Below are 25,881 nucleotides of genomic sequence, written 5' to 3' on the forward strand. Positions count from 1 at the left end.
TTTCTCCCTTCCTTCTCTCTCCAACTCGTGCCCTCACTTTCTTTTCTTCTCTCTTCCTTCTCACTTCCTCCATCTCTCTCTTGCGACCAGCACCTGGCCAGCCACCTAGCCACCTTAAACTCGAGCCACCTAACCACTTCCAGCCCGTGCGCGACCCAGCCCAGTCACCCACCTTGCCGTCTGGCCACTTTCCTAGCCACCCAACCACCTATTTTTTTTTTTTGGTCTGGGATTGGGTTGGTACCAAACCCGTACCGAATTGGTTTGGTCTGGGACGAGACGGTATCAGAGGTCCAAAATGCCCACCCCCGTCTTGTACCGATCTCGAATCCAAAGCATGAGATGGGAACGGGATGAGGTTAGTCTCGTCCCCCCCACCCCCCGTCCCGTGCCCACCCCTAATTGCTTCTATAAGGAGCTAGTACTCCAATTATATATGCCTCTTTATTATTCCTTTTAACAATTTTTGCATACTCTGTTATCACTCTCTTACTCTCATTCTTTTTATACTTATTTTCTACATCTTTTCACGAAATTACTTAAATAACCATTTAATATGAATTAAACTAAATTCTCGATCCTATGGGTCAAGTTGATTGTAGGAATGGAATTGGCATTCTTGACCTTTAATTAGGAATACCCATTTCATTGTTTTGGGGGTGTGAATTGTTAATTGTTTTGATATAATTGAATTGTACAATATATATCTTCTTCTTATAAGTCAATTTTAAAAGTGAATTAAGTCTATTAAACTTTAACAAAAATGAGAATAATTCTCACTCCTATGTGTAAACCTAACAATGGAATGTCTCCACATGCAAATGATCCGAACATAAACGACTACGTTCTATTTCATCAAAACAACACCTTATATATAATTGGTCCTAATAATTGATATAATAATAAATATAAATTGATTGAAGATGTGACCCGGCCTTCTAATACTATAATATGAGTTGGTTTTTAAGATAACATTGAAAATCATTTGTAAATAAAATCTTCCTACTAAACCTATATTGGTGTCTATAATCTGGAACAATAATTCAACTCATCTCTTATCGATTCTTAATACGAGTGAGCTAGCTTTGTGGTTTTCCTCAGTTGTCACTTGTCAGTACTCGTTCACGAGATATCTCTCGTCGACGTAGACGCTCGCCACGTTCACACGTACACTACATGATCACAACAATCACACAACGCAACGTCAGCTTCCCTCTCCCACTCTCCCCTGCCACTAAAATCCAAAACGCTCACATTAACATGCATACACTTTTTTTGGCCAGAAACCATGCATACACTAATACCAGCTAGTATTTGTACACTGACCATAAATAAAAACATACTATTTATATTCTTATTTCTTAATTTAACAAAGAATAAAAGAATAACCATAAAAAACATACTATTTATATTCTTATTTCTTAATTTAACAAAGAATAAAAATTTAGCCATGACAAACATACTATTTATATTATTTTTCCTCAATTTAACAAAGAATAAAAAGATAACCATAAAAAGATAAATAACGTTCTGCCACTATATCGAAAAACTTTTATCACTATGGGTGATACTATTCGAATGTTATAACATAAGTAGATAAAAAATTTATACAGAATATAATATTAATAAATAAAAATAATTATTGTGTATGAATATCACACTATCAGTCTATCTATCACATGATATTATTAATTTCATCTGACTAATGGGAAATTTTCAGATGGTTGACTTATGTGGTGGTTGTTGATGCTTGATTTTCCACAGGGTCGCAACGTGATTCTGGAACAAAGCTTTGGGGCCCCTAAAGTGACAAAGGATGGTGTCACTGTAGCAAAGAGTATTGAATTCAAAGACAAAGTCAAGAACATTGGTGCTAGTCTTGTAAAGCAGGTGGGAAATGCTACAAATGATGTAGCAGGCGATGGTAAGAGTTCCATGCATTATAGTATTAATATTTCTAAAAGTTTGGATGATCATGAAGACAGGGATATGAAGGTTGTTATTCATGGTTGCAGGTACCACTTGTGCTACAGTCCTTAACCGTGCTATATTTACCGAAGAATGCAAGTCAGTGGCAGCTGGAATGAATGCTATGGACCTAAGACGAGGCGTTTCAATGGCAGTTGATCAGCACATCTGAAGAAATAGCCCAGGTCTGCTTGTTTTCAACATAGAGGGATCGACTCAAAGTTGTTTGAGAATTTGAAAGAAATAATATGAATGACTAAAGGACTTAATGACTTTGTTGCTTATACGAATTCTTTTTCCTCAAAAGGTTGGGACAATATCAGCTAATGGAGAGAGAGAGAAATTGGTGAGCTAATAGCTAAGGCTATGGAGAAAGTTGGCAAAGAGGGTGTTATTACCATATCTGTAAGTTGCTTCCTTGGTATCTTCCTTTGTTGGCTTTGCTGCAAGAAAAGCAACCAAGAAATCGTTCTTAGAAAGCAAGAGATTGTTAAAAGGAGCTGAAACAGAAAGTGCTTTTGATTATTTAGCAAGAGAAAGTGCTTTGTTTCAGCATGAGAGGAAACGAGTTTAGGACAACGGTGGTGCTTTTGGTGCTTGGAGCTTTGGTTACGGCGTCGTATTGTGCGAATGTGACGTACGACCGCAGAGCGCTGGTGATCGATGGCAAGCGCAGAGTGTTGGTGTCTGGCTCCATTCACTACCCTCGAAGCACTCCCGAGGTACGTTCCTCTCGCTCTCTCTCTCCCTCTCTCTCTCGCTCTGTTTTTCTCTCTGAAGCTATATGTGTGTGTGTGTGTTTGGCAATTTGGCAATTGGAATTTGAGTGTTTCTTGAATTGGTTGTTTGGTTTGGTGCAGATGTGGCCGGACCTTATTCAGAAATCGAAGGATGGAGGTCTGGATGTGATTGATACCTACGTCTTCTGGAACTTGCACGAACCAGTTCGAGGCCAGGTCTCTCTCTCTCTCTCTCTCTCTCTCTATACTCACAGTGTTTCTTTCTTGGTTCTTGTTATTTGGTGAAATCTTTAATTCCAGACGCGACGTTTGGTTGCTGAGAAAATGTGGGAGTACTGTTTTTGCTATGCTTAATTATTTCCATTTTAGTATTTCTAATCGGCTTAATTATCGATTTACCACCTAAAACTGTAATTCATTCCCACTTTATCAACTGAAAGTTTTTTTGTCACAGATTACCACCTGTAACTTATATCCGTGTCCCATTTTACCTTGTTCCGTCAACAATTCCGTTAATGCTGACGTTGCGCGTTGGATGTGCGCCACGTGTCATATCTTTTTTTGTATTTTTTGATTTTTTTGATTTTTCTAAGCTTTGAAAATTAATTCAAAATAGGTCCGAACTTAGAAAAATACACGGAAAATTCCTATTGACTTGTCTTGACTAGTACTAATTTACTATGGGGTCAAAATGCCAATTTTCCCTCTAAAAATTTCCAAAAAATTTGGAAAGTCCAAATTTATTTCTATAAAATTAAAATACTTTAGACTCTTTGAAAATTCATAGAATAATCTCCCGAACTCCAAAAAATATGAGGTCTGCACCGTTAGTCTTCTAAAAACTAACAATACCTTTCTCGTGAACACTTGCTACCCAAAAGACCTCTCGGTCTTAGAGAAAAATAAAATTTCCTATAAAATAAATTCTAAAAAAATTCTAAAATTTCTGTAAAGTCTCGAAATAATTCTCTAAAACAGGCTTTTGGAAATTTTTCAAAATATTTTTGAGAATTTGTCCAAGAGTTTATGAAAATTCTAGAATTTATTTAATAGAGGAAAATTTATTTTAATTTTTTTAGAAATGAATTTGGACTTTCTAATTTTTTTGGAAATTTTTAGAGGGCAAATTGGTAATTTAATCTTATAGTAAATTAGTGATAGTCAAGACGAGTCCGTAAGAATTTTTCGTGTATTTTTCTGAGTTCAGAGCTATTTTTAATTAATTTTTAAAGTATATAAAAATAAAAAAAAATGCGAAAAAAAAAGGATGTGACACGTGGCGCACATCTAGCGCACCACGTCAGCATTAACGGCCAAATCGTCAGCATTAACGGAATTGTTGACGGAACAAGATAAAATGAGACACGGATATAAGTTACAAGTGATAATCTGGGACAAAAAAAAATTTCAGGTGGTAAAGTGAGAATAAGTTACAGTTTTGGATGGTAAATCGATAATTAAGCCTTTCAAAGTTTTCCTTGCAACCAAACAGTCTTTTATGTTTTCCGATTCTTTGTGTTTAACGGTTTATAGTTATCTGGAATTTGCATTTTCGGTCAGTTATGATGGTGACTCGTATAACAATTTTACAGTATGACTTTGAGGGAAGAAAAGATTTGGTTAAATTTGTGAAGACAGTAGCAGAAGCGGGTCTTTATGTGCATCTGCGAATTGGCCCTTATGTATGCGCAGAATGGAACTACGGGTATTGCTCTCATTGGTCCTTTTCTTTTCCTTTTTATTTTTTTTTTCTTTAAGAATAAAAAGGGAGCTGATTAATAATGATTTACTTTACTTGTTTTACTATTTTCTAATTGTGTTTGTGTTTCAAACTTTCAACTTGTATTGAACAGTGGCTTTCCTCTTTGGTTGCATTTTATACCCGGAATTCAGTTGCGAACTGATAATGAGCCCTACAAGGTCTCTAATCCACTTTTTCCCATCCGGCCCTGTTTTTGTGTGGTATTTTTCTTGGTATTTTCTCAGTTTCTTTAATTTATTAAAATATATGTGGTTCAGGCAGAAATGCAGCGATTCACGGCCAAAATTGTGGATATGATGAAGCAGGAGAAACTTTATGCATCCCAGGGTGGACCCATCATTTTATCCCAGGTGAATTTTTTTTATATTTTTTATTATTTTACCTCATAGTCATTGTGGTGTCTGGTTTTTAGCTGCACATATCTTATAAGAATATTCCAATTTGAGTTTCTGGGTATTGTTACATTTTAGAGGACATTAATTGTTTATTTCTATTATTCTAGATTGAAAACGAGTATGGATTCGTTGATTCAGCTTATGGGTCTGCTGCCAAAACCTATATTAATTGGGCAGCAGACATGGCTGTGTCTTTGAATACAGGGGTGCCCTGGGTCATGTGCCAGCAAGCAGATGCTCCTGCTTCCGTGGTGAGACTTCCTTATTCATTTTCCATTTGTATTGTATTGGCCTTGTACAAACAGAGCATTCTCAGCATGCTTTCTTTACTCTTCTTGCGCTGTATCTACTTGCAGATCAACACTTGCAATGGATTTTACTGTGATCAATTCACCCCAAATTCTGTCAAGAGTCCCAAAATGTGGACTGAGAATTGGAGTGGATGGTAAGGTGCCTAAAAAATCCTATTAGTTTTTGATATTTTGAACTAGTTTTCTGTAAATTTGAATTGATTTCTAGTATCACATCTTATCTTTTGATCTGATTGTATTTTATTGGAAACCTTCAAAACATTTGTGATCAGGTTTCTTTCCTTCGGTGGTGCTGTACCTCAGAGACCGGTGGAAGACCTTGCATTCGCTGTAGCACGCTTCTTCCAGAGAGGTGGAACTTTCCAAAATTATTATTTGGTACTGCTTTTGTATCTGAAGTTCATTGACATTTTAACGACTTTATGAGAATGCTTCGATGCTCTAGGACAAAATTCGGTATAGTATCTGAAACCAAGAAGAAAACATGAAGTGATATTTTCTTTGTTGCTCTTCAACAGTACCATGGTGGGACTAACTTTGGGCGGACTACTGGTGGACCCTTTATTGCTACAAGTTACGACTATGATGCTCCAATTGATGAGTATGGTATGCTTTCTAGTATGCCTATATTTCTGCCTTGTATATAAAACTTGTGGTCATCAGTGGTACGTGAATGAACTGGGAATTTCTGTCAACATGATGCTTATAGGGTATTGGCAATACTTAGACAGCCAACATGAATGCTTTCAACTTTATAATATACTTAGAATAATTCATCAGTGAATCAGTTCAACCTTTTCATGTATGTTGCAGGACTTCTTAGACAGCCTAAGTGGGGTCACCTAAAAGATGTGAATAAGGCCATAAAGCTTTGTGAAGAGGCAATGGTGGCCACTGACCCAACAATTTCTTCTCTTGGTACAAACTTGGAGGTATAATGCTTTTACTCGTGTTAGAGAATATTCCATCTCTTCTGATTCATGGCTATGATAAAAATTTCTATATGAACTTCTTCTAGGCCTCAAGGTCCTCCAGTCTAGGTGAATATCCTCATATGGCCATATTTAGTGTGGGGTTAGGCACCCCCAGTGCAATGGAGCAATAGAACTTAAACTTACAAGTTATACATGTTAGAATATTTGGGAGGAAATATCTGTGGTATCTGAAGTGAAGTCTTATTCCATTGGTCTTGGATGAACTTCCTAAGTATTAATCCTTTCAAAAGGTGCCCAGTCGAGAATTGAATAGTTGTAGCTCCAAAAACTTTAATTTTACTGTTGTATGTTCATTGTTATTTCTTTATATCTTCAGGCAGCTGTCTATAAAACAGGATCAGTGTGTGCTGCTTTTCTTGCCAATGTGGGCACCCAATCTGATGCCACTGTGACTTTTAATGGCAAGTCATATAACTTGCCTGCATGGTCTGTGAGCATTTTACCAGACTGCAAAAATGTTGTGCTTAACACTGCAAAGGTTTGCCTCCTTAGCTTCTATTGCACGTATACTTGTTTGTATTTAGAGAAAGTTGCCTACATTTATTTGCAGATGTGTAGAGTATCAAAATGTTTTGATCTGTAGATGTACATTATTATGACGGCCTTTCTTGGTCAGATTAATAGCTCTGTTCCATGAATTATCTGCAAAACGTTCTTATTTCCACCTTAAATTGTATGTTCTCGCTTTTAATAGTTTAATAACTGTGTTGCACTGAGATTACTTCAAAAGTATTTTATTTAATCCTATTTTTAAGTCCACGACATCTCATACATTTTCATACCACCTGGAATTGTTTGCTCCTACTTTTTATATTTTGGTGTTCAACAAAACTATGGAACAACTTCAGTTAGACCATGGTTGGTCATTTTCCTTTATAACGTCAGTTAGACCATGGAACAACTTTTGTAATCATTGACATTTTTAATCAACTCACAATTGTTATGGATTGCCAAGGGATATTCGTGAATATTTTCCTTTAAATTCATCATACGTAGTAAGGTCAAAATTGTGTTATGTTTTTCTCTTTTCTTGTGGGCTAGTTGCATAAGCAAAGTATATCACATTTTCATGACAGATTAACTCTGCTGCTATGATTCCAAGCTTCACACGTCAATCATTGATAGCTGATGTTGATTCCACTGAAGCTTTGGGCTCAGGCTGGAGTTGGATAAATGAACCAGTGGGTATCTCAAAGGATGATGCATTTACCAGAGTTGGATTATTGGAGCAAATAAACACTACAGCTGATAAAAGTGACTATTTATGGTACTCTTTAAGGTATGCAAGTTTATTGTTTCTGCGGTTGCTTTCTTAAGATGTATTTATTGCCTTTCAGTCAGTTGTCTTGATTTCTTTCGAGACTTAATTTCCCTTTCTAAACAAATTTGGCAGCATTGATGCCAAAGATGGATCTCAAACTGTACTTCAAGTGGAATCACTTGGCCATGTTCTTCATGCTTTTATTAATGGAAAGCTTGCAGGTGATCTATAAGTTAATGTCGTTAGAATTTGATATAATTTGATTGCAATACATCTCTATTCCACATTGCTGTCTCAAATTTCAATAATATGCTTTTCAAGTATTTGCTTGGGTTCCTTAGTGTTAATCCAATGACTGCTTTGGTTACACTGGCAAATAAAAAAGCATTTTCTCTTAATCATTTTACTCTGGAGAGGCCTTCAAGGCTGAGATAGGAATCCTCTGAACGGGTTTGAGGAATGACTCATCACGGATTTCCTGGTAACTTTGGGGAAGGGATAAATTACCTTAAATTAATCACAGTATTAGAGGTCTTGAATCGATAGAGTTTGAGTGTTTCCAAAGGGTTTTGCTCCCTTGTCCTGCTACCTATATGGAAAACTCAAACATATTTATTGGTCAACAGAAGGTCAACTCCATGCTTACTCAAGTTTATATATCCTTCTGTGTCTTTGTAGGTACTCTTTGTTGTTATACTTTGGCTTTGTTTGTTTAATTTCTTTCCACTCTTCCCTTTTTTGTATTTTCTTGTGTCAGGCCAAAAATTAAATTGAATGCATTTCCTGACTAATCTAAGTTTTAAATCCTCTAAGCCATTCTGTTTTATAGACTTTATGCCATTTAAGCATGGTTTGTTCCAATTATATTGCAACAAAAGCTTTCAAAATTATGCCTCCCATCAGGCACCATGTAAATTGAGGATTTGGAAAAATTATCATGTCCGGTTCTTTCGGGGAATGTGTAAATTGAGGATTTGATCTCAAACTTAGTGGTCCTATGTTTCTTGTTTTTTTTTTTTTTTTTAAAGCTTCCTGTAAGGCTGTAACACACTATGGGTATTGAAAATTTGAATCCCATATACAGAAGATTATATACTAGGATGAAGCCTGATTATAAGGTTCACACTTCACAATCGTGAATTTCAAATCTAAATTAGTGCTTGAACAGTAATTACAACCATCACTGGAACTGTTACAAATTTTCTAGTCGTATTTATCTTTTAATTGGATCCTTTTCAGGGAGTGGAATAGGTAACAGTAACAAAACCAAGATTTCTGCAGAGATCCCTGTCTCATTTGCATCTGGGAAGAACACAATTGATCTTCTGAGTCTGACTGTTGGGCTTCAGGTTTGGCCTTATTGATTATGCTTTCTATAAGCATGTATTTAAAAGGAAATTACCATCTATATTATTTCTGGCATGTCAGTTTTCATAAAGAAGATCCATGCTTTAAAGGTAAATATGACTAATTGCAAACCTAAAATTTTTTCAATCAGAGCTTTGGAGCTTTCTTTGACAAATCGGGTGCCGGAATCACTGGTCCTGTACAGCTGAAAGGCTTAAAAAATGGCTTTACTATTGATCTCTCTTCTCAGCAATGGACATATCAGGTCAGTCTTTTTGTTGCAGTGCCCTGATATGGATTTCAGTAGATTGTGCATTTGAGGGAAAACAGTGGTTACTAACTTAAAATAGCAGTCAGTACCATCAAAAGGACGAAATTTAACAGTTTGTCTTCATCATTGTGACTACAGATTGGACTTAAAGGTGAAGACTTAGACCTTCCTAGTGGAAGTTCTTCTCAGTGGGTTTCAAAACCTACCTTGCCCAAGAAACGACCCTTGACCTGGTACAAGGTAATTCGTTACTATTATTTTTTACTACTTGGTTATGAATTAAGGATCAGTTTGATAACCATTTTGTTTTTAGTTTTTAAATTAGAGAGAGAGAGAGAGAGAGAGAGAGAGAGAGAGAGAGAGAGAGAGAGAGAGAGAGAGAGAGAGAGAGAGAGAGAGAGAGAGAGAGATGAAAGATGAAATATGAGAGAGTTGAGGAACCGATGAGGGAAAATACACAAAATTAGAACTAAAAACTATTTAAAGTGCCAGTCTATTAGTCTAATATGGTCACTTCCTATATTTTATCTACTCTTCAAAGCGCCAATCATGTCACTTGGTGTGCATTTTCTGTCTACCATTGATGAATGTATCTTTTTTTTTTTTTTTTGGGCGTAGATGAATCTATCAATTTGATCAACTTGAAACCATTGGCAAAGTCTAAGGGTAAATGTGTTGAAACTAGAACTACAGGAAGGAATGTGAATTTGGGGTGAAACTGCATGGAATTTAAGCTTTTATATTGTAAGGTGTTTGCATATGTTATCTTTTCTTGGATATTCATGCTTGCATGTTGTGCATTCTCAGTGAATTGGATTTCCTTAAGCCTAGGATACGCTTGCTTTAGGAAAATGGTTACTAGGAGTGCTATGATTCAAATTCTTTAAGTGACTAACCAAAAGAAATATTCTTTTATTCAGGCACAATTTGATGCCCCTGGTGGCAGTAACCCTGTTGCACTAGACTTCACGGGGATGGGGAAGGGTGAGGCATGGGTGAATGGACAAAGCATTGGGCGTTACTGGCCAACAAATATTGCTCCGAAAAGTGGTTGCACCGACTCTTGCAACTACAGAGGATCTTTTAACTCGGACAAATGCCGAAAGAACTGTGGCCAGCCATCTCAGGAACTGTAAGTGCTAGAGAATCTAAGGGAAAAGCTTGAATTGAATCTCTGATTCTGATACCACTAATCCTACAGGTACCACGTACCCCGTTCATGGTTGAAACCAAGTGGCAATACTCTTGTACTGTTTGAGGAAATTGGGGGTGATCCAACACAGATATCTTTTGCTACAAGACAGGTTGAAAATTTGTGCTCACATGTATCAGAGTCTCACCCATCACCTGTAGATACATGGAGTTCAGATTCAAAAGCAGCAAGGAAGTTGAGGCCTATGCTATCACTTGAGTGCCCATTTCCTAATCAAGTCATTTCTTCAATAAAGTTTGCAAGTTTCGGAAGACCTCGCGGTACTTGTGGGAACTTCAGCCATGACCAGTGCTACAGAAGTAGAGCTCTATCCACTGTACAAAAGGTATGACCTTATTCAGTCATGCACCTCCACTTTTAACTCTTTTTTCGCTTATGATTAATTTTTATTGGTTTACTGACAAGTGCAATATCCATTATACAGGCATGCGTTGGATTAAAGAGCTGTAGCATTGAAGTGTCGGTTAATACATTTGGTGACCCATGTAAAGGAGTAACAAAGAGTTTAGCAGTAGAAGCTTCATGTAGATAGACATTGCTCCGTGGCTTTGTTAATTACTTGTGGGATATAAGTAAAATGTTATCCCCAAGTTTGTCTCTAATTGAATAAGGTCATTCTAATGGATGGTAAAGAATATGAATAGTATTTTTGATATTTCTCCTAATAGAAAGACGAGTAGTTTTTTAGGGAGTGTTAACAGTGGCACCCTTTTTGATATGACCATAATGACTTGATTTGTGTAAGGATTATGTTCCAAAGACGATTGCCTTTGGAACCTGCAAACCTTGCAGAGAGGTGAAAAGAGAGATGGGGTTTGGTACTTGTCCTCCCCACCTATCATTGGCATTGGCACTCCTCTCTTGACCGGACTCACATATCCTGCCCTGTAAGTCTTCCCCAAAACGCCCTCCACCTCATCAGACAAATTGGAAAACCTGAACTGTGTCTCCAAGTGGGCAAAAGTGTCACCACTTGGTATTTGGTACTTGTGAACTCTGTTTTCCTCCTCCCCAATTGGCCTCACCGTTATGTCCATCTCCACCAGCCCTGCAACCGTGACCCGAGCGTAGTTCATGTCGTCGGTTCTTTCGACGATCACCTGTCTTTCTTCGCCATGAGTCCTCCACTCGGCGTCTCCGTCGGTCGGGATGGTCACGTCCTCGCCGTCCCATCTGACCATGAGGGCATCCACTTTGTCGTCCCACTTTGCGACCCTCTTGGCTGCAATCACGAGGGTGTGAGTGTCGAACATCACTGACAAGGCTTGGACCCACGTGAAGTCGCGAGTCCTTCCTGTTGGTCGTGTCCCGATCAAGTGTGCGTTGATTTGGAGCTTGTCGTCCGAGACAATGGCGAAGTTTCCGTCCTTGGCTCCATGGAAGTAGAACATCACACCATCACCACCAACAAATCGTGGGTCGTAGCAGAGTGAGCCATATCCATTACAATTGGCTTTTCTATCTGCATGCCAAAAAAACCAATCAAATGGAAGAAAAATGGGTGAATTATGAATCCAGACGAATTAGGGGGAGTCTTACACTTGCAAACGGCTTCACACTTGCTGCCGCAGTTGATGAAACAACCCTTGTGTTTCTTGTTCTGTTTGGGCTTCCTCTCAGGGCATTCTTTGGGACACACAAGGGTCTTGTAATAACAGGCACCCTTTGATTTGCAGAAGCCTCGCTCCTGTTTCGACCCCGGTACGGGGTCCTTTGCATCGTAATTTGACTCGTCGGCTTCATTCTCATTCTCATTCCCGTTCCCTTCACCCAAAACAAAAGTGGCCTCAATGGAAATGAGCACCACAAAAAGAGCCACCAAAATATGTGACATTCTTATGTTAGCCATTTCTGGCTAAGCTCTAATATGTATTTTTTCTCTTCTCCTTCTGTTGGTTTGCTTGTGTTGTGAGCTGAAGGATGAATGGGAAGTGATGGGTGCATAGAGATATATATAGGAGAGTGCTGAGGGAACCCAAGCCTTGGGACTATTGCTTCTTCATGTTATCAAACAGCTGAGAACCAGCTCTCGGGGTATTATTATATGATTTTATTTGGGGTCATTTGTGTTGCCCATACAAAACTTCACAATCAATGAATCTTTTAAGCACCTTAAGCATTGGTATTAGGCTATTAGCTTTGAGTTTATGATGGAACCGACTTAGAGTACATAATCGAATCTACTTTTTAGAATTGTATTAGTTAATAGTGTATTTTGTGTAGCACATTAGCATTTCTTAAGGCTGCCTCAAAGTGGTATGAACTTGTGAATAAATTAATGGAAAATTGCTTGATCGACTCCTGAAAAATATTGCAATTCACATGTGAAAGATATATTAAAAGTTTTTCCATTTTAAACTCCTGATGTGAAAAATTGCTTGTCGAGTAATGTTATTTATAGTACCACATCTAATAATTACATTGTTGATTATATTTCCCTTATATATGTGAATCTGCACTATGCATAAGTGTATTTGTATGACATGTTTGTGTGAAATGTAGTGAAACTCATTATTGTGAGAAGAGTTGTTAGTAAATACAGTACAAATTATATTTATAAATTTATATTTAAATGAGAAATTACCTTAAAACCATTATTAAAGACCCAAATACTCATAGAGCTTCTAACTCCAGTGCTAAAGCACTTTTTGTCAAGGTATACCAGTCTTAGAGCACTTTACCAACACACTCAGGGTAAAAGTTTGATCCTTGTCTTTCCCTTCCATTAAAAAAGAAAAAAATTTAATTAAAAAATAAAATTTCAACCCACTACTCTATCGTGCGAATTCATAAAATGTGTTGTTTGGGCGCTAAGAATGACTTTTTTGCAATCATATATGACAGAACAAATTGTGTGGACTTTAACGTAAAATGATTTTGTACAACTATTCTGGCATAGGTTGTGTAAGACTCCAGAACCTAACAAGGTCAATTCAAATCTAATTGGGTTGCAATTGGTGTTAAGAACTTAAGATTGATTATTAGCGAGTCTGTTCTCCTTCCCCTTGTTTTATCAGACTGGGTTTGTGCTTGCCATGTCTGGCTCCCTCTGGGCCTGTCTGTTTTCCCTGTTTGGGCCTATGTCCCTTTGCCCACCGGGGCCTTTATGGAGTGAATTCATTTGGGGTTTTTTTTCTTCTAAAGTCCAGTTCACAAATAAGACTGATAATCCAGTCCACTTCCTATTGAAAATTCTAGCCCAATCTACTTTAATGAAATGTGTGCAACACAGAAACCACCAACCGCTCGGCAATTACCACTGTCAATCAGTAACAATAATTGCCATTATGCGACATTAATTATTTAAAGCTGCATAAAAATAATACTCGTTAATATACCTTATATCTTTTTTTATATAAACATATCAAAAACTAATGAAACCAACATAAAACACATAATTCAAGTTTATGAAGTCACATTCACCCGTGTTATAGAATAAGAATGATTGTCACTAATTGTCACTGTCAGACAATAGCAATTTGCCAAGTTTAAACAAAAATATAAAAAAAACCTACCGAGAGCACGGTGCCAAAAACACAAATAAAATAAAAAAGTGACCTTATTTGTCAGAAAGTGGAACTATTTGACATTGCAACATTTTAGATAGGTTTAGTTATCATTAAGAGTTCAAAAATGAACTTTGAAATCATTATCTGTATTTTTTACTGAATGTCATCTACTAGACCAAATGATTATTCGTCTAGTTTAACTGGTTTTGATGATTTGGTAGATTAAATTGAATATATTTTATATTATTCAACAACCGACAATACCCGTAACAGTTTAAATGGGTATAAGAAACGAATAATGGGATGAGTATGGAGTGGCCATGCAAGTGAACGCTGCACAACTCTGCTGAGCCGAAAAATGAAAAAAGTTATCGGAGTGACACAAATGTAGTGTCAGCTAAAAACTAACTCAGTTTGAGATACATATGAAGCTATGAATCAAATAATTAATTAAACATTCTACACCAGAAGTACAATATATATAATGATACAGGTTTTGCACATACATAGCAATATGCCATGGGAAAGCTTAATTTGTAGCCCTTATTTGTTTATTCTTTAATTAATTTCACGTATACATATGCTAATTAAATTAGTCACCCAAAAACCAGATGCTTATAAATGAAACACCTGATCAATGAAAACAATTAAGAAAACCCATGTTGATGATTATCAGTACTGTGCAAGCCCAGATTGAGATTGAGTAGTTGTTTGGAACCTGCAAACCTTGCAGAGAGGTGAAAAGAGAGATGGGGTTTGGTACTTGTCCTCCCCACCCATCATTGGCATTGGGACTCCTCTCTTGACTGGACTAATATATCCAGGCCTGTAAGTCTTGCCCAAAACTCCCTCCACCTCATCAGACAAATTGGAAAATCTGAACTGTGTTTCCAAGTGAGCAAAAGTGTCATCACTTGGTATTTGGTACTTGTGAACTCTGTTTTCCTCTTCTCCAATAGGCCTGACCTTTATGTCCATTTCCAGGAGCCCTGAGACCGTGACTCTTACGTTGTTTGTGTCGTCTGTTCTTTCGATGATTACCTCTCTTTCGTCCCCATGAGTCCTCCATTCGGCCTCTCCGTCGGTGGGGATGCTAATAGCCTCACCATCCCATTTCACCATGACAGCATCAACTTTGTCATCCCACTTTGAGACCCTCTTCGCTGCAATGACCAGGGTGTGACTTTCGAACATCACTGACAAGGCCTGAACCCATGTGAAATCGCGAGTCCTTCCTGATGGTCGAGTCCCGATCAAGTGTGCGTTCACTTGGAGCTTCTCGTCGGAGACAATGGCGAAGTTTCCATCCTTGGCTCCATGGAAGTAGAACATTACACCGTCACCACCAACGAAGCGGGGATCGTAGCAGAGAGATCCATATCCATTACAGTTGGCTCTTCTATCTGTGAAAACCAACATCAAATTATTAGTACGTAAGACTGCATGATCAACCATCCAGACAACATAGAACTAGATGGTCTGACAAGAGAATATTTCATGATCTATTTCTTTTACTTTATTTAAGCAATATATATATATATATAAGAAATGCTAAATTGAAGAGAAAAATAGGTGAAATTGCTTACATCTGCAAGTGGCTTCACACTTGGTGCCGCAGTTGAGGAAACAACCCTTGTGTTTCTTGTTCTGTTTGGGCTTTCTCTGAGGGCATTCGGATGGGCACGTGAGGGTCTTGTAATAACAGGCTGAATATGCTTTACAAAAACATCGCTCCTGTCCCGATGCAAGTGGTTCCAATACATCATAGTTTGTAACATCCTTCTCGTTGCCGTTGCCATTGCCATTGCCGTTTCCGTTTCCGTTTCCGTTACCATTTGCGTTTCCGTTGCCACTGCCCGTGTTGCCATTCCCATTCCCGTTTCCGTTGCCACTGCCCGTGTTGCCATTCCCATTTCCGTTTCCGTTGCCACTGCCAGTGTTGCCATTTCCATTTTCGTTTCCGTTGCCACTGCCAGTGTTGCCATTTCCATTTTCGTTTCCGTTGCCACTGCCAGTGTTGCCATTGCCATTCCCATTTCCATTGCCTTGACCCAAAACAATGGCAGCTTCCATGGAAATGAGCACTACAAAGAGAGCCACCAACACATATGACACTCTTATTGTAGCCATTTCTAGCTACTTAATTGTTTATGATCTTCTACCCTTCCCTTGATTTACTTGTATTATTGGGAGCAGGAAGGATAGATGAGAATAACAGGGTTGAAAAACTTATTTATAAGGGGGGGTACAAGGTCTTAAGCTATTATTTTATAATTTTATTGGGAATCATTTGCTTTCACACCAAATGGTAGCCGACTCTATTTTTGTTAGATACCCAATAATGAAAACTTCCATAGACAACAAACCTTTTATGAACCTAAAGTTAGCATTGCTTTACTTTTTAGAATTGTAATATATAGCCGTCAAATCCTCCCTTCAAATTGAATGGTACGTGTAATATGTACCATCGTCATTTCTTACGGCTGCCTCAAAGTGATCCATCGGAAAATTGCAAATTGCAAATTGCAAATTGCATGAATGATTGATTACAAGTTGTCCAACGCCAAAAACCATTCCATTCTTCACTCTTTGACCTAAATATGATGCATTTGCATTAACGTTTCGATGAAGAATTTTTTATACATTAACTATTGAATATTTTTTCTAAAAGATTAAGCTATTAGGTGGCCAGAGAGATTCAATGAATATTTATGATCTTAGTTCGTCAATCTAATATGAAACTAATGCTCAACACTCTCCTTCACGGAGAATCACTCTTTTAGATGATCATACATGTGAACAATTGATCCCTCTTTAATTTGAGTCCATGTGATTTAGGTGATTATACATGTGCCAAAATGGTTCAATGGTCTCTTGTGGATAATCTATGGGTTCTTACATGTGGTCCATTTTAAGGGTGACCCGGTAATTTTGACTATATCAAATATTCATCTTAAAAACTTAAGCTATTAAGTTGAGAGATCTTGGCCAAAAAAAAAAAAAAAGTTGAGAGATCAACCCAATGAATATTTATGATCTTATAAGACATTTAGTTCATCCAATGCGGAGCTAATGCTCAAAGAGTCATATTCATCATAGTATACATACACACCCATTTAATTAGTTTGCCAGACTGAGTATGCCAAACGGCCCAAACCTACACAATAAAAATTTTCTCATTGGAATAAGCTTCTAACTCAAAACTTAGATGATAGAATTGTAAAATATAGCCATCAAATCCTCCCTTCAAATTAAGCAAACATGACTCTTGCATATTAATCAAGATGAAAGCTCTGGATAATTTATTCCCATCATAAATGTTTGCTTTTTGTCGTTTCTGCAGACTTGAATGTGAAATCACTTTAAGATTGTTGTTGACTCTCACATAGCTACTCAACCAACTACGTACTCTACTTGCAAGTTCATAAAAAATTCTTCTCAATAATATGCAGTTAAAGACCTAGAAATTAATGCTTATTTTGCAATCATGTCACGGAACTAATTGATTGGACCTTAACGTAAAATGGCTTTGTACAGCTATATATTCTTGTACATTCTGCTATTCTGGGCCTAGAAACCCTGCATTGATCTTCATATATAAGCTGGGCCACAGAAGGGGATGATCCAAAACTGCACAGCCCAAGTCCACATTAAGACCAAGAGCAGCCAAGCCATCTGCTAGCCCACCATGCTCTATTAATATATAAAGAAATTAAGACATGCTGCATCTGGTTACTATAATTCTTTTGCATCAGAATCTGCCAATTTTTGCTATTTTTTCTGTTAAGTGGGGCCCAAAGCCCCAAAAAGAATGAATCTGGCAAATGTTTTTTTTTTTTTTTTTTTTTTTCTGGGTCTGAACCTGGCAATTCTTACGACTCACAAGTAAATAATGCACCTACTTAAGGATCTTTAGGCCAGGGAAAGTTTGGGTTAAAACTAGCTTTACACCTCCATTTCCAAAGTTTCCAGAAAATTAACCATAGCATAAACCACATTCCATTGCATACCTCTTTGATATTTTATCATAGTTTGTCACCCATTTCTATTAAGGGGTTATGTGAGACTGCGTTAAACCTCAAGGGGGGTCTTATTGTAATTTCTAAATTTCAAGAGTTATATACAATAGTAGATCTTAGGGAGCATCTGTAACAAGGTTACATTTATCACCAAGAAATGTTTTTATGCAGCTGATGTCTATAATTTTTTGATGAAATTCTAACGGAATGGATTATGTGAAATCAACTTAAAATCTTAGGGACTCTTGTAATTTCTCAAACCTTGGGGGGTTTATTTGAAAACATGATAAACCTATGAGGTGTTTAAGTAATTAACCACAAAATCAAATTTTAAAACTTCAAATAGAAAACAAAAAAGAATGAGAAAACCATACCACCCCCAACGCCCTCCAACCCCATGCAAAGTTTGCTTTCCAAGATGACTCCTGCAAATACTCAACTACTAAAATATGTAGACTTCACCAAATACTCAACAACTAAAACTTGTATACTTTATAAATAATATTAGGTATATTTCATTTTAGCCATGATGAGGTATGATATGTAGTACCCATTCCACGTTATATTTTGATAATTAGAATTATTTATTTTTTAAGTCTCTATTTAAATATTATTCTTGTAAAAAATTAAATAAATTAGAAAACATTAAAACAACTAATTATTATCGAATAAATAGACAAACATAGTGATTTCGGTAAATATTTGAAATTTTAATAATTTAATTTAATTAAATAGTTTTGCTTTGTCTAATTTTTTCTAATAATAATCATTGAATAGAAATTTAGAAAATAAACGAGTCTGATGATCGAAGTAAAATTCAGAGTGAGTCCTACTATGCAAATATATATTAATACCAAGTTATTGTCACTACAAGAAAAAAGGGTTTGAGCGACGACCCTAATTCTTCTCCCAAAGTCAAATTTCGTCGCCCAAATGTTTGGGCGACGAACTATCTTCGTCGACAGTTTGGTCGCCCAAGCCATGACGCCCAAGACTTTGGGCGACGAACTAGTAAATTTCGTCGCCCAAAGATACCTGGGGCGACAGATTTCGTTCGTCTCCTAAAGAGAGTTTGGGCGACGGACATATTATTCCTCGCTCAAACTCAAAGCATGTTTGGGCAACAAAATACTTATGCCTAACATGATTTGGGCGAGGAATAAGTATTTCGTCGCCCAAACATGCTTTGGACGACAAACTTAATTATTCCTCTCCCAAAACATTTTTAGGCAACGAAATTGTTCATCGCCTAAACATGCTTTGGGCGAGGAATAATTAAGTTCGTTGCCCAAAGCATGTTTAGGCGACGAACAATTTCGTCGCCTAAACATATTTATTTTAAAATTTTTTTTATTTAGATTATATATTTGAATTTAATATTAAAAAAAATCTTTATTCAAAAACTATATAAAAAAAAATTAATAAATTTATATATCCAAATATTCATACAAAGTAGGAACAATTTAATACTGTATGCAAATATAATCGGTACATACAATCACTAATGGCCCCCTAAGTCAGTAGCATCATCGGCATCGGTGGAGGAGTCTGGCATGCACTGGTCAATGTTCGGTGGCAGTACAAACCCAGGTACAATCCTGGCCAACTGGCCAAACATCTGCTGCATCTGATGCACCTTACTCGTCTGCTCCGCATATGCCGCTCTCGATTCTTCTAGCTGACCCTTCAATAGCTGCACTTCAGTGGACAGGTTGACGAATTCTGCAGATGACTAAGACGAAGACCCGGCGCTGAGATCACAAACCCGACCCGCTCTCATTCCGCGTATCTCTCTACCACGCCTAACACTCAGTGTCTCCGTCATAATACGAAGACCGGCATCGCGATCGGGGACTGAGATCGACGCCAACAGAGTGTCCGGAGGGTACTGGCTGGCCACCTCCTCCAAATAACTCGCCTTCTTGGCGAGAATCTCAGCCTTCAAAATGTTATATACAAGTTAGAAATTAGAAAATCAAATACAAATATTAAAAATTGTAAAATAAAACTAAAATATAAAAAACTAACGTGCTTCGCCATGCCCTTGTCGTTGCCGGGTCGGCCATAAACATCCCCGTAGTTGTCGAGCTCCGGAAATTGCGAACCAGCCTGAAAAAGAATGTAATGTTGACAAAAACTCAAACAATACTAAGGAATATATATATTAAATTAAATAATAGCGCACCTGACGATACGACTCCACCCGGTATGAGAAGGGCATGAAACCACCATGATAATCAATCCTTGTGGGCGCTTTCTGGATCTTAAGATTGGCATTCCACTTCTTCTGTTAAATATTAAGCAAATTGTAAATGCATTAGTGCATACACAATAAAGGAATAATATAAGAAAAAAGATTTTTGAAGTCCTAAAATGATATAATATACCAAAAATTCTGGACTCTAAAAATGAGTGCACAACCACTGCCACTGATCAAGCCGAGATGCCATATCAGGAGGAGGGCTGGCCAATGCCTCAGCTGCCGATCCAAACATGTTATATTCCATGTACAGCTCGTGCTTCCATTGTGTGTAAACTTTTCTCAATAACTTCTCCATATACCTAGCTACATCCGGATCCTCTATCCAAATGTCATAGTTTACCTGAAAAAAATAATTATTAAATTGTTAAGAATGATCAAATTAATCATTTTGTATTAATCGAAATATACTCACAGAAATGGAGCCCATAATGCTCCTCTTGATGGCGTCATCAACCTTTTTCCAACTGGAGAAAAGCATGGGGCAGTCGGCACGGATAATCGCCCCGACAAAGGAAGCAAAAGTACTATGGACCTCTTTGCTCGGTCGTAGGTGATCTTACTGAAGAACGATTCGAATCCTCTCGTTTGTCGTGTGCGTGATTCGAGACGCCTTTAACCCTCTACTTATCCCCCTCGTGGGTTTGGTACCTAGAAAAGCAAATATAATATATTAATTTCACAGTAATCTTGTAACATCTAAATAAAATTAAACATAAACTCAAGTGTTGTGAAAACGTTTTTCTTACTCTCTGATGATGAGGCAGTACGAGTGGATGACGCAACATTATCATATACACTATAATGGTGACCACGTCGGGCCCTCTGTGCCGACAGAATTGCAGACCCAGTACTGAATGAGAGATCTGGGGCTATCGCCGGAGTCGATTCACCCTGGACTATGAGGTCGGGCTGTACTGCAGGGGCGGGTTGGGCTGTAGGGGCGGACATGGATGCTGAACTGGACCTCCGAGATCCACCCTTGTTCGAAATCAAACTCATCTGCACAATTCAATAAATATTTATGCTAGTCAAAAAGAAAACTAAAGTAATAACTTACTAATTTGAATCATCATTATCACTTACAAATCTGAATCACCATTATCACTTACTAATCTGAATCACCACTAGAAATACTCATTTCATCATCATCATCATCATCATCATCATCGATACCATCAACATCATCATCATCATCATCATCTTCATCTTCATCTTCATCTTCATCATCATCATCATCGATGAAATCATTAACATCAATTCGGGGAAGTGGCTCAAGATCAATTGATAAGGCATTGATCTCAATTGGAAGAACGTCATGTATCTCGACTTGTTGTATAATAACATCATTGTTGTATGGATTGGGTATGGTCGAAGATGAATCCTCTTGATAGGCTACGTCATCCTGATTTTCTTTTTCCGGAGTATCCCATATATTTCGATTCTGAATCATCTGAGCTACTTTCCAACTCACACCCGCCTTAGGATCATCCAGATAACATACTGGTTTCGCCATTGTGGCAAGAATAAATGGATCATTCTCATACCATCGAGTGTTTGTGTTCACAGATATTAAGTTATAATCGAGTTTAATACTGTTGTTCCTATTCGGGTCTGTATTAAACCAATGACACTTAAATAACATAACTTGAAAGCGATGCGAGTACAACACTTGATGTACACTCGTCAGCTTGCTGTAGAAATCTACCGTGCCAGTCTCCAAGTTCTCTACACAAACCCCGCTATTTTGAGTGCTCAAGATGGCATCTCGTTCTACAGTTAAAAACTTAACTCCATTCACATTACATCCGGAAAACATTTCAACCCATTAAATGCCACTCGCCAAACTCATTAATTCCTTGTATAATGGCGAATTATCATCAGTCAGCTTTTCCATATGTTAAAAGACAATGTAATTAATATATTATAAAAAACATACAAACACATGAACGAACTGATCATTATTTTTAGTAATCACTTACATGTTCCTTAAACCATTTAGGAAACAATTCCCGATGCTTTTTATGTACACGTTCCTTGTCCCATCCTGGATAGTCGCGATTCATTAGTTCCTCATGCTCAATGCGTAAAGAGTCAACTTCTTCGCAATTGTTGAGTATGAACCAATGAGTCACCTCCATATCGTGTTTTGAGAATTCAACAGCTGGTTTAGGGGCTTCGCCAAATGGTCGTGTAATTTGAGAAAAGACAGAAAGTCTCATTTTTTTCACCACCGTCGTCGTTGCGTTGGAGCCGATTGAATGACATCTTAACACTGCTGAGATACATTACACAGTAGGTGATGAATTCATTTGCAATGTATGCCTCCGCTATGGAGCCTTCGGGGCGTGCCCTGTTTCGGACGTACCTTTTGTAATTACCCAACATTCTGCAAATGTAAGTACATAGTGAGAAAACTTTTATGAGTAACATAGAGCTAAACTTGGAGAATAGTAACAAAAAAGTTTAGGAATTAGTACCTTTCTATTGGGTACATCCACTGATAACTGACCAATCCAGCAAGAATTGCCTCTTGCGGTAAATGTATCATCAAGTGAATCATTATATCAAAAAAAGCCGGTAGAAATATTTGTTCAAATTTGCATAGGATGTACATAATCTCATCTTTCAATTTTGACACATCCGACACACGCAACATCTTAGCGCATATATGCTGAAAGAACCTCGACAACTCAACAATCGGTTCAACTACATCTTCGAGCAAAATTTTTCGAATACTCACCGGAAGCAGACGTTGCAATAAAACATGAAAATCATGACTTTTCAAGCCCAAAATTTTTTCAGAGTCGATTTTCACATTTCGTGAGATGTGTATCCATCTAGAAATTTGACCGATGCAAGAAACTTTAAGAATTCTTTCTTATCCCCAAGCTTCACTGTATAAAATGGATGTTCTTTATCATTTTATCAGCCTTCTTCGTTAACCACAAATGTTTCCTGATGCCCATTCCTTGCAAATTTTGTCGAGCCTTAATTGTGTCATTTGATTTTCCCTCAATGCCCAAAATTGTCCCCACCAAACTTTCGCACACGTTCTTCTCAATATGCATTACATCGAGATTGTGCCTGATTTTCAACTTGGACCAATACTCCAACTCGAAGAATATTGACTTGTTCGTCCAATTTAGATGTGCAGGTGACCTTGGCATATTTCGTTATTTGTTAGAGGGATGTTTACCAATCCAGCCAAATTCTCAGTTATTCAACTGCCTCAAGATATCATCACCAGATAATTCTTTAGGTTTCACGTTCATCTCCTTTTTTCCGTCAAATGCCTCATTATTGTGACGCCATTTATGATCCCCTGCAACCATCTTCAGTGGCCCATATAACATATTTTATCACTGTGCCAAGCGGAAGTTATATCATTATTACAAGTAGGACATGCCATATTACCCTTGATGCTCTAGCCTGATAGATTCTCATAAGCTGGGAAATCATTTATTGTCCACATGATTGCTGCATGCAAGGAAAACATTGTTCCGGTGGACTTATCATATGTCGGCACACCATTTTGCCATAATTCTTTCAGCTCATCAATCAACAGCCGCAAATATACATCGATCTCCTTGCTAGGGGATTGCGGTCCTGGAATTAATAGCGTCATAATTGTGAATTCTTTTTTCATGCATTTACAGGGAGGCAAATTATAAGGAACCACGACCACTGGCCAAGTGCTATGAGATGTGCTCATATTTTCGAATGGATTAAATCCATCAGTAGCAAGTCCTAATATGACATTTCGTGGATCTGCTGCAAAATCCGGATATATCTTGTCAAATTCTTTCCATGCACTTCTGTTTGCAGGATGTCTCATCACATCATCCTCAACCCAATTATCTTTGTGCCATCTCATGTCACTTGCAGTATATGTCGACATGTACAATCGTTGCAATCTTGGCTTAAGTGGGAAATAACGCAACACCTTTTGCGAAATCTGTTTCTTTCTCTCTACAGACTTGTTCTTATATCTCGGCTCATTGCACACAGGGCATTTATCCTTCTCTTGGGGTTCTTTGTAAAACAATACACAATCATTCTTGCATGCATGAATCTTTTCATATCCCAAACCGAGATCTTTCAACACCTTATTCGCAAGATAATGAGTTTCAGGTATATGATTGTTCTTTGGAAGCATTTGTTTCTTAATCCCCATCAACTGATCATAACTTCGATTCGAATATTGATTAAGTACTTTCCAATGCATTAACTCAACAACAACAGTTAGCACTGAGAACTCTTCACAACTAGAGTACAATTCCCGCTGAAGTTGTTTCAACAATCTCTCATACTTATCAAACTCTTCTCTTTGGACTTCGGGCAACCCATCATCTTCATCCATATTATCGATCTCTGTATCATCCTGATTGACTTCGTGATCAAGCGATGCATATAGATAAGCATCGTTTATTATACCCATCACTTGGTCATTATCATCACCAACAGATTCAGTAGGCTGCATACTTGTTCGAGCATGCGACGAAGTCGAAGCATAAACTCTCGGTTCACCATGATAATACCATGTCGTATAGTTGTGTGACATCTCATATTTCACCAAATGAATTTTGACTTCACACATTGTCTTCCATAAAGTGTTGTTACAGTTCTGGCACAAACACTTTATATTATTCTAAGCATTGACATGTTCATGTGCAACTTGGATAAATGACTCGATCTCATATAAATATTCATTACTAACACGATTCGTATTACGTATCCATTGTCGGTCCATGATGCCTGTTTCCATATTACACGACAATTAGAAAAAGATTCGTCACCCTTCTTCGTCTCCTTATGCCTCTGGTAAGGGCCCTCTCCCATTCGAGAATGCACATATGTGTCGTAGTTGTTGGCTCGCACGACGTAGTTTCGATCTAGGAAAATTTCGACAGCATTTCTCTATGGTTCTCCAAGTGCACGACGTAGATATTTAAAACAAATATTTAGTATGCACTCGAAGAACACATAGGGAGATGTTGCCGAAATTTTCTCAGATCAAAACCACGTTACATGAACTGCTAACCACAACACATAATTGTGCACTCCCAAACTGTCCATAGGTAATTTGGACAATTCAAGAATCATATTGGAGCGCAGTCACGCCTAGCGTCCATGCACGCGTCCAACAGACTCTCGAACGAGTCTAAGGTGAATTTAAGTTTAGTGTACAAAGTTATCCACTGATAACTTCGCACGACTAGTTGAATGTACAAAGTTATCGACTGATAACTTCGCACAAACGCTTCGTGCTACATGACCTAACCCAGTACTCGAGGAGTGCTGGACTACGTCATCGGGAATTTTGCAATTACAACTAAATTCACTACTATAAAAAAGCTCATACATATCAGTAATTTTACCGATATCTAAAGCCCCTAAAATTTGATATTGGAAAGCGTGATATCTATTCTCATTGGTTTACATATCAGTTTTGAACTGATATCTATAGAGGTTTTTAAATCAGTTCCTTTTTTAAATGCGATATATTTTTCCTTCCCGAATGGTTAAAAACGCAATAAATGATATATTTATAATATATTATATCAGTATTATATTTATAACTGATATCATATATATTAATAATATGAGTTTTAATCGTATAACTTGTATAATTATTTCCATAGACATCTGTATTATTTATAATAACTGATATCGAATATCTGAATTATATGTATTTGAATTATGAAACTGGTATAAATATTTCTATAGACATCGGTATTGGTTCTAAGAATTGATATCGCAAAAATCTATTGTATGTGTTTTTATTGTGAAACTGATTTTGAAGTCATGATTGATATCAGTATATTTT

At 37.4% G+C, this 25,881-nt stretch overlaps 3 protein-coding genes across 9 annotated transcripts; 1 reads left to right on the forward strand and 2 right to left on the reverse strand.

Moving 5' to 3' along the window:
• The first annotated feature begins 1,771 nt into the window (after positions 1-1,771).
• Positions 1,772-10,961, forward strand: LOC147298794 (beta-galactosidase 8-like). 3 transcript variants are annotated; one of them, XM_086243131.1, is made up of 22 exons: positions 1,772-1,924; positions 2,016-2,153; positions 2,276-2,373; positions 2,522-2,690; positions 2,829-2,924; positions 4,301-4,413; positions 4,562-4,628; positions 4,728-4,820; positions 4,973-5,116; positions 5,222-5,310; positions 5,449-5,554; positions 5,695-5,782; positions 5,990-6,108; positions 6,488-6,649; positions 7,248-7,450; positions 7,565-7,653; positions 8,672-8,781; positions 8,931-9,044; positions 9,189-9,290; positions 9,971-10,182; positions 10,252-10,588; positions 10,688-10,961. In XM_086243131.1, the coding sequence occupies exons 4-22, from the start codon at positions 2,523-2,525 to the stop codon at positions 10,793-10,795; spliced, it is 2,520 nt and encodes an 839-aa protein (XP_086099257.1). In that variant the 5' UTR covers positions 1,772-1,924; positions 2,016-2,153; positions 2,276-2,373; position 2,522; the 3' UTR covers positions 10,796-10,961. The 3 variants fall into 3 exon arrangements, with proteins under 3 accessions (XP_086099257.1, XP_086099266.1, XP_086099249.1); XM_086243140.1 differs by lacking the exons at positions 1,772-1,924; positions 2,016-2,153 and having other exon boundaries at positions 2,339-2,690; XM_086243123.1 differs by lacking the exons at positions 1,772-1,924; positions 2,016-2,153; positions 2,276-2,373 and having other exon boundaries at positions 2,499-2,690; positions 8,714-8,781.
• On the reverse strand, positions 10,881-12,127 carry LOC147298795 (uncharacterized). The gene is made up of 2 exons (XM_086228694.1): positions 11,803-12,127; positions 10,881-11,725 (listed from the first exon to the last, which is right to left on the reverse strand). Exons 1-2 carry the CDS (start codon positions 12,110-12,112, stop codon positions 10,881-10,883), a joined length of 1,155 nt encoding a protein of 384 aa, XP_086084820.1. The 5' UTR covers positions 12,113-12,127.
• Positions 12,128-14,444: 2,317 nt separating this feature from the next.
• LOC147298796 (uncharacterized) lies at positions 14,445-15,902 on the reverse strand. Of its 5 annotated transcripts, none has more exons than XM_086229730.1 (3): positions 15,823-15,902; positions 15,359-15,672; positions 14,445-15,175 (listed from the first exon to the last, which is right to left on the reverse strand). In XM_086229730.1, the coding sequence occupies exons 1-3, from the start codon at positions 15,900-15,902 to the stop codon at positions 14,445-14,447; spliced, it is 1,125 nt and encodes a 374-aa protein (XP_086085856.1). The 5 variants fall into 5 exon arrangements, with proteins under 5 accessions (XP_086085856.1, XP_086085855.1, XP_086085858.1 ...); XM_086229729.1 differs by having other exon boundaries at positions 15,359-15,663; positions 15,802-15,902; XM_086229732.1 differs by having other exon boundaries at positions 15,359-15,541; positions 15,800-15,902.
• Between the last annotated feature and the right edge of the window lie 9,979 nt (positions 15,903-25,881).

The sequence above is a fragment of the Dryas octopetala genome, chromosome 1 (genome assembly GCF_963921425.1).
Source record: "Dryas octopetala chromosome 1, drDryOcto1.1, whole genome shotgun sequence".
NCBI lineage: Eukaryota > Viridiplantae > Streptophyta > Magnoliopsida > Rosales > Rosaceae > Dryas > Dryas octopetala.

Bases quoted from the DNA above. Each gene is read 5' to 3' on its own strand.
- LOC147298794 (XM_086243131.1), top strand. From the start codon at position 2,523: ATGAGAGGAAACGAGTTTAGGACAACGGTGGTGCTTTTGGTGCTTGGA. The intron at 5,117-5,221 runs GTGAGACTTCCT...ATCTACTTGCAG, and splicing joins CAGATGCTCCTGCTTCCGTG to ATCAACACTTGCAATGGATT. The intron at 7,451-7,564 runs GTATGCAAGTTT...CAAATTTGGCAG, and splicing joins TATTTATGGTACTCTTTAAG to CATTGATGCCAAAGATGGAT.
- LOC147298795 (XM_086228694.1), bottom strand. From the start codon at position 12,112: ATGGCTAACATAAGAATGTCACATATTTTGGTGGCTCTTTTTGTGGTG. The intron at 11,726-11,802 runs GTAAGACTCCCC...TTTGGCATGCAG, and splicing joins GTGTGAAGCCGTTTGCAAGT to ATAGAAAAGCCAATTGTAAT.
- LOC147298796 (XM_086229728.1), bottom strand. From the start codon at position 15,902: ATGGCTACAATAAGAGTGTCATATGTGTTGGTGGCTCTCTTTGTAGTG. The intron at 15,176-15,358 runs GTAAGCAATTTC...TGGTTTTCACAG, and splicing joins GTGTGAAGCCACTTGCAGAT to ATAGAAGAGCCAACTGTAAT.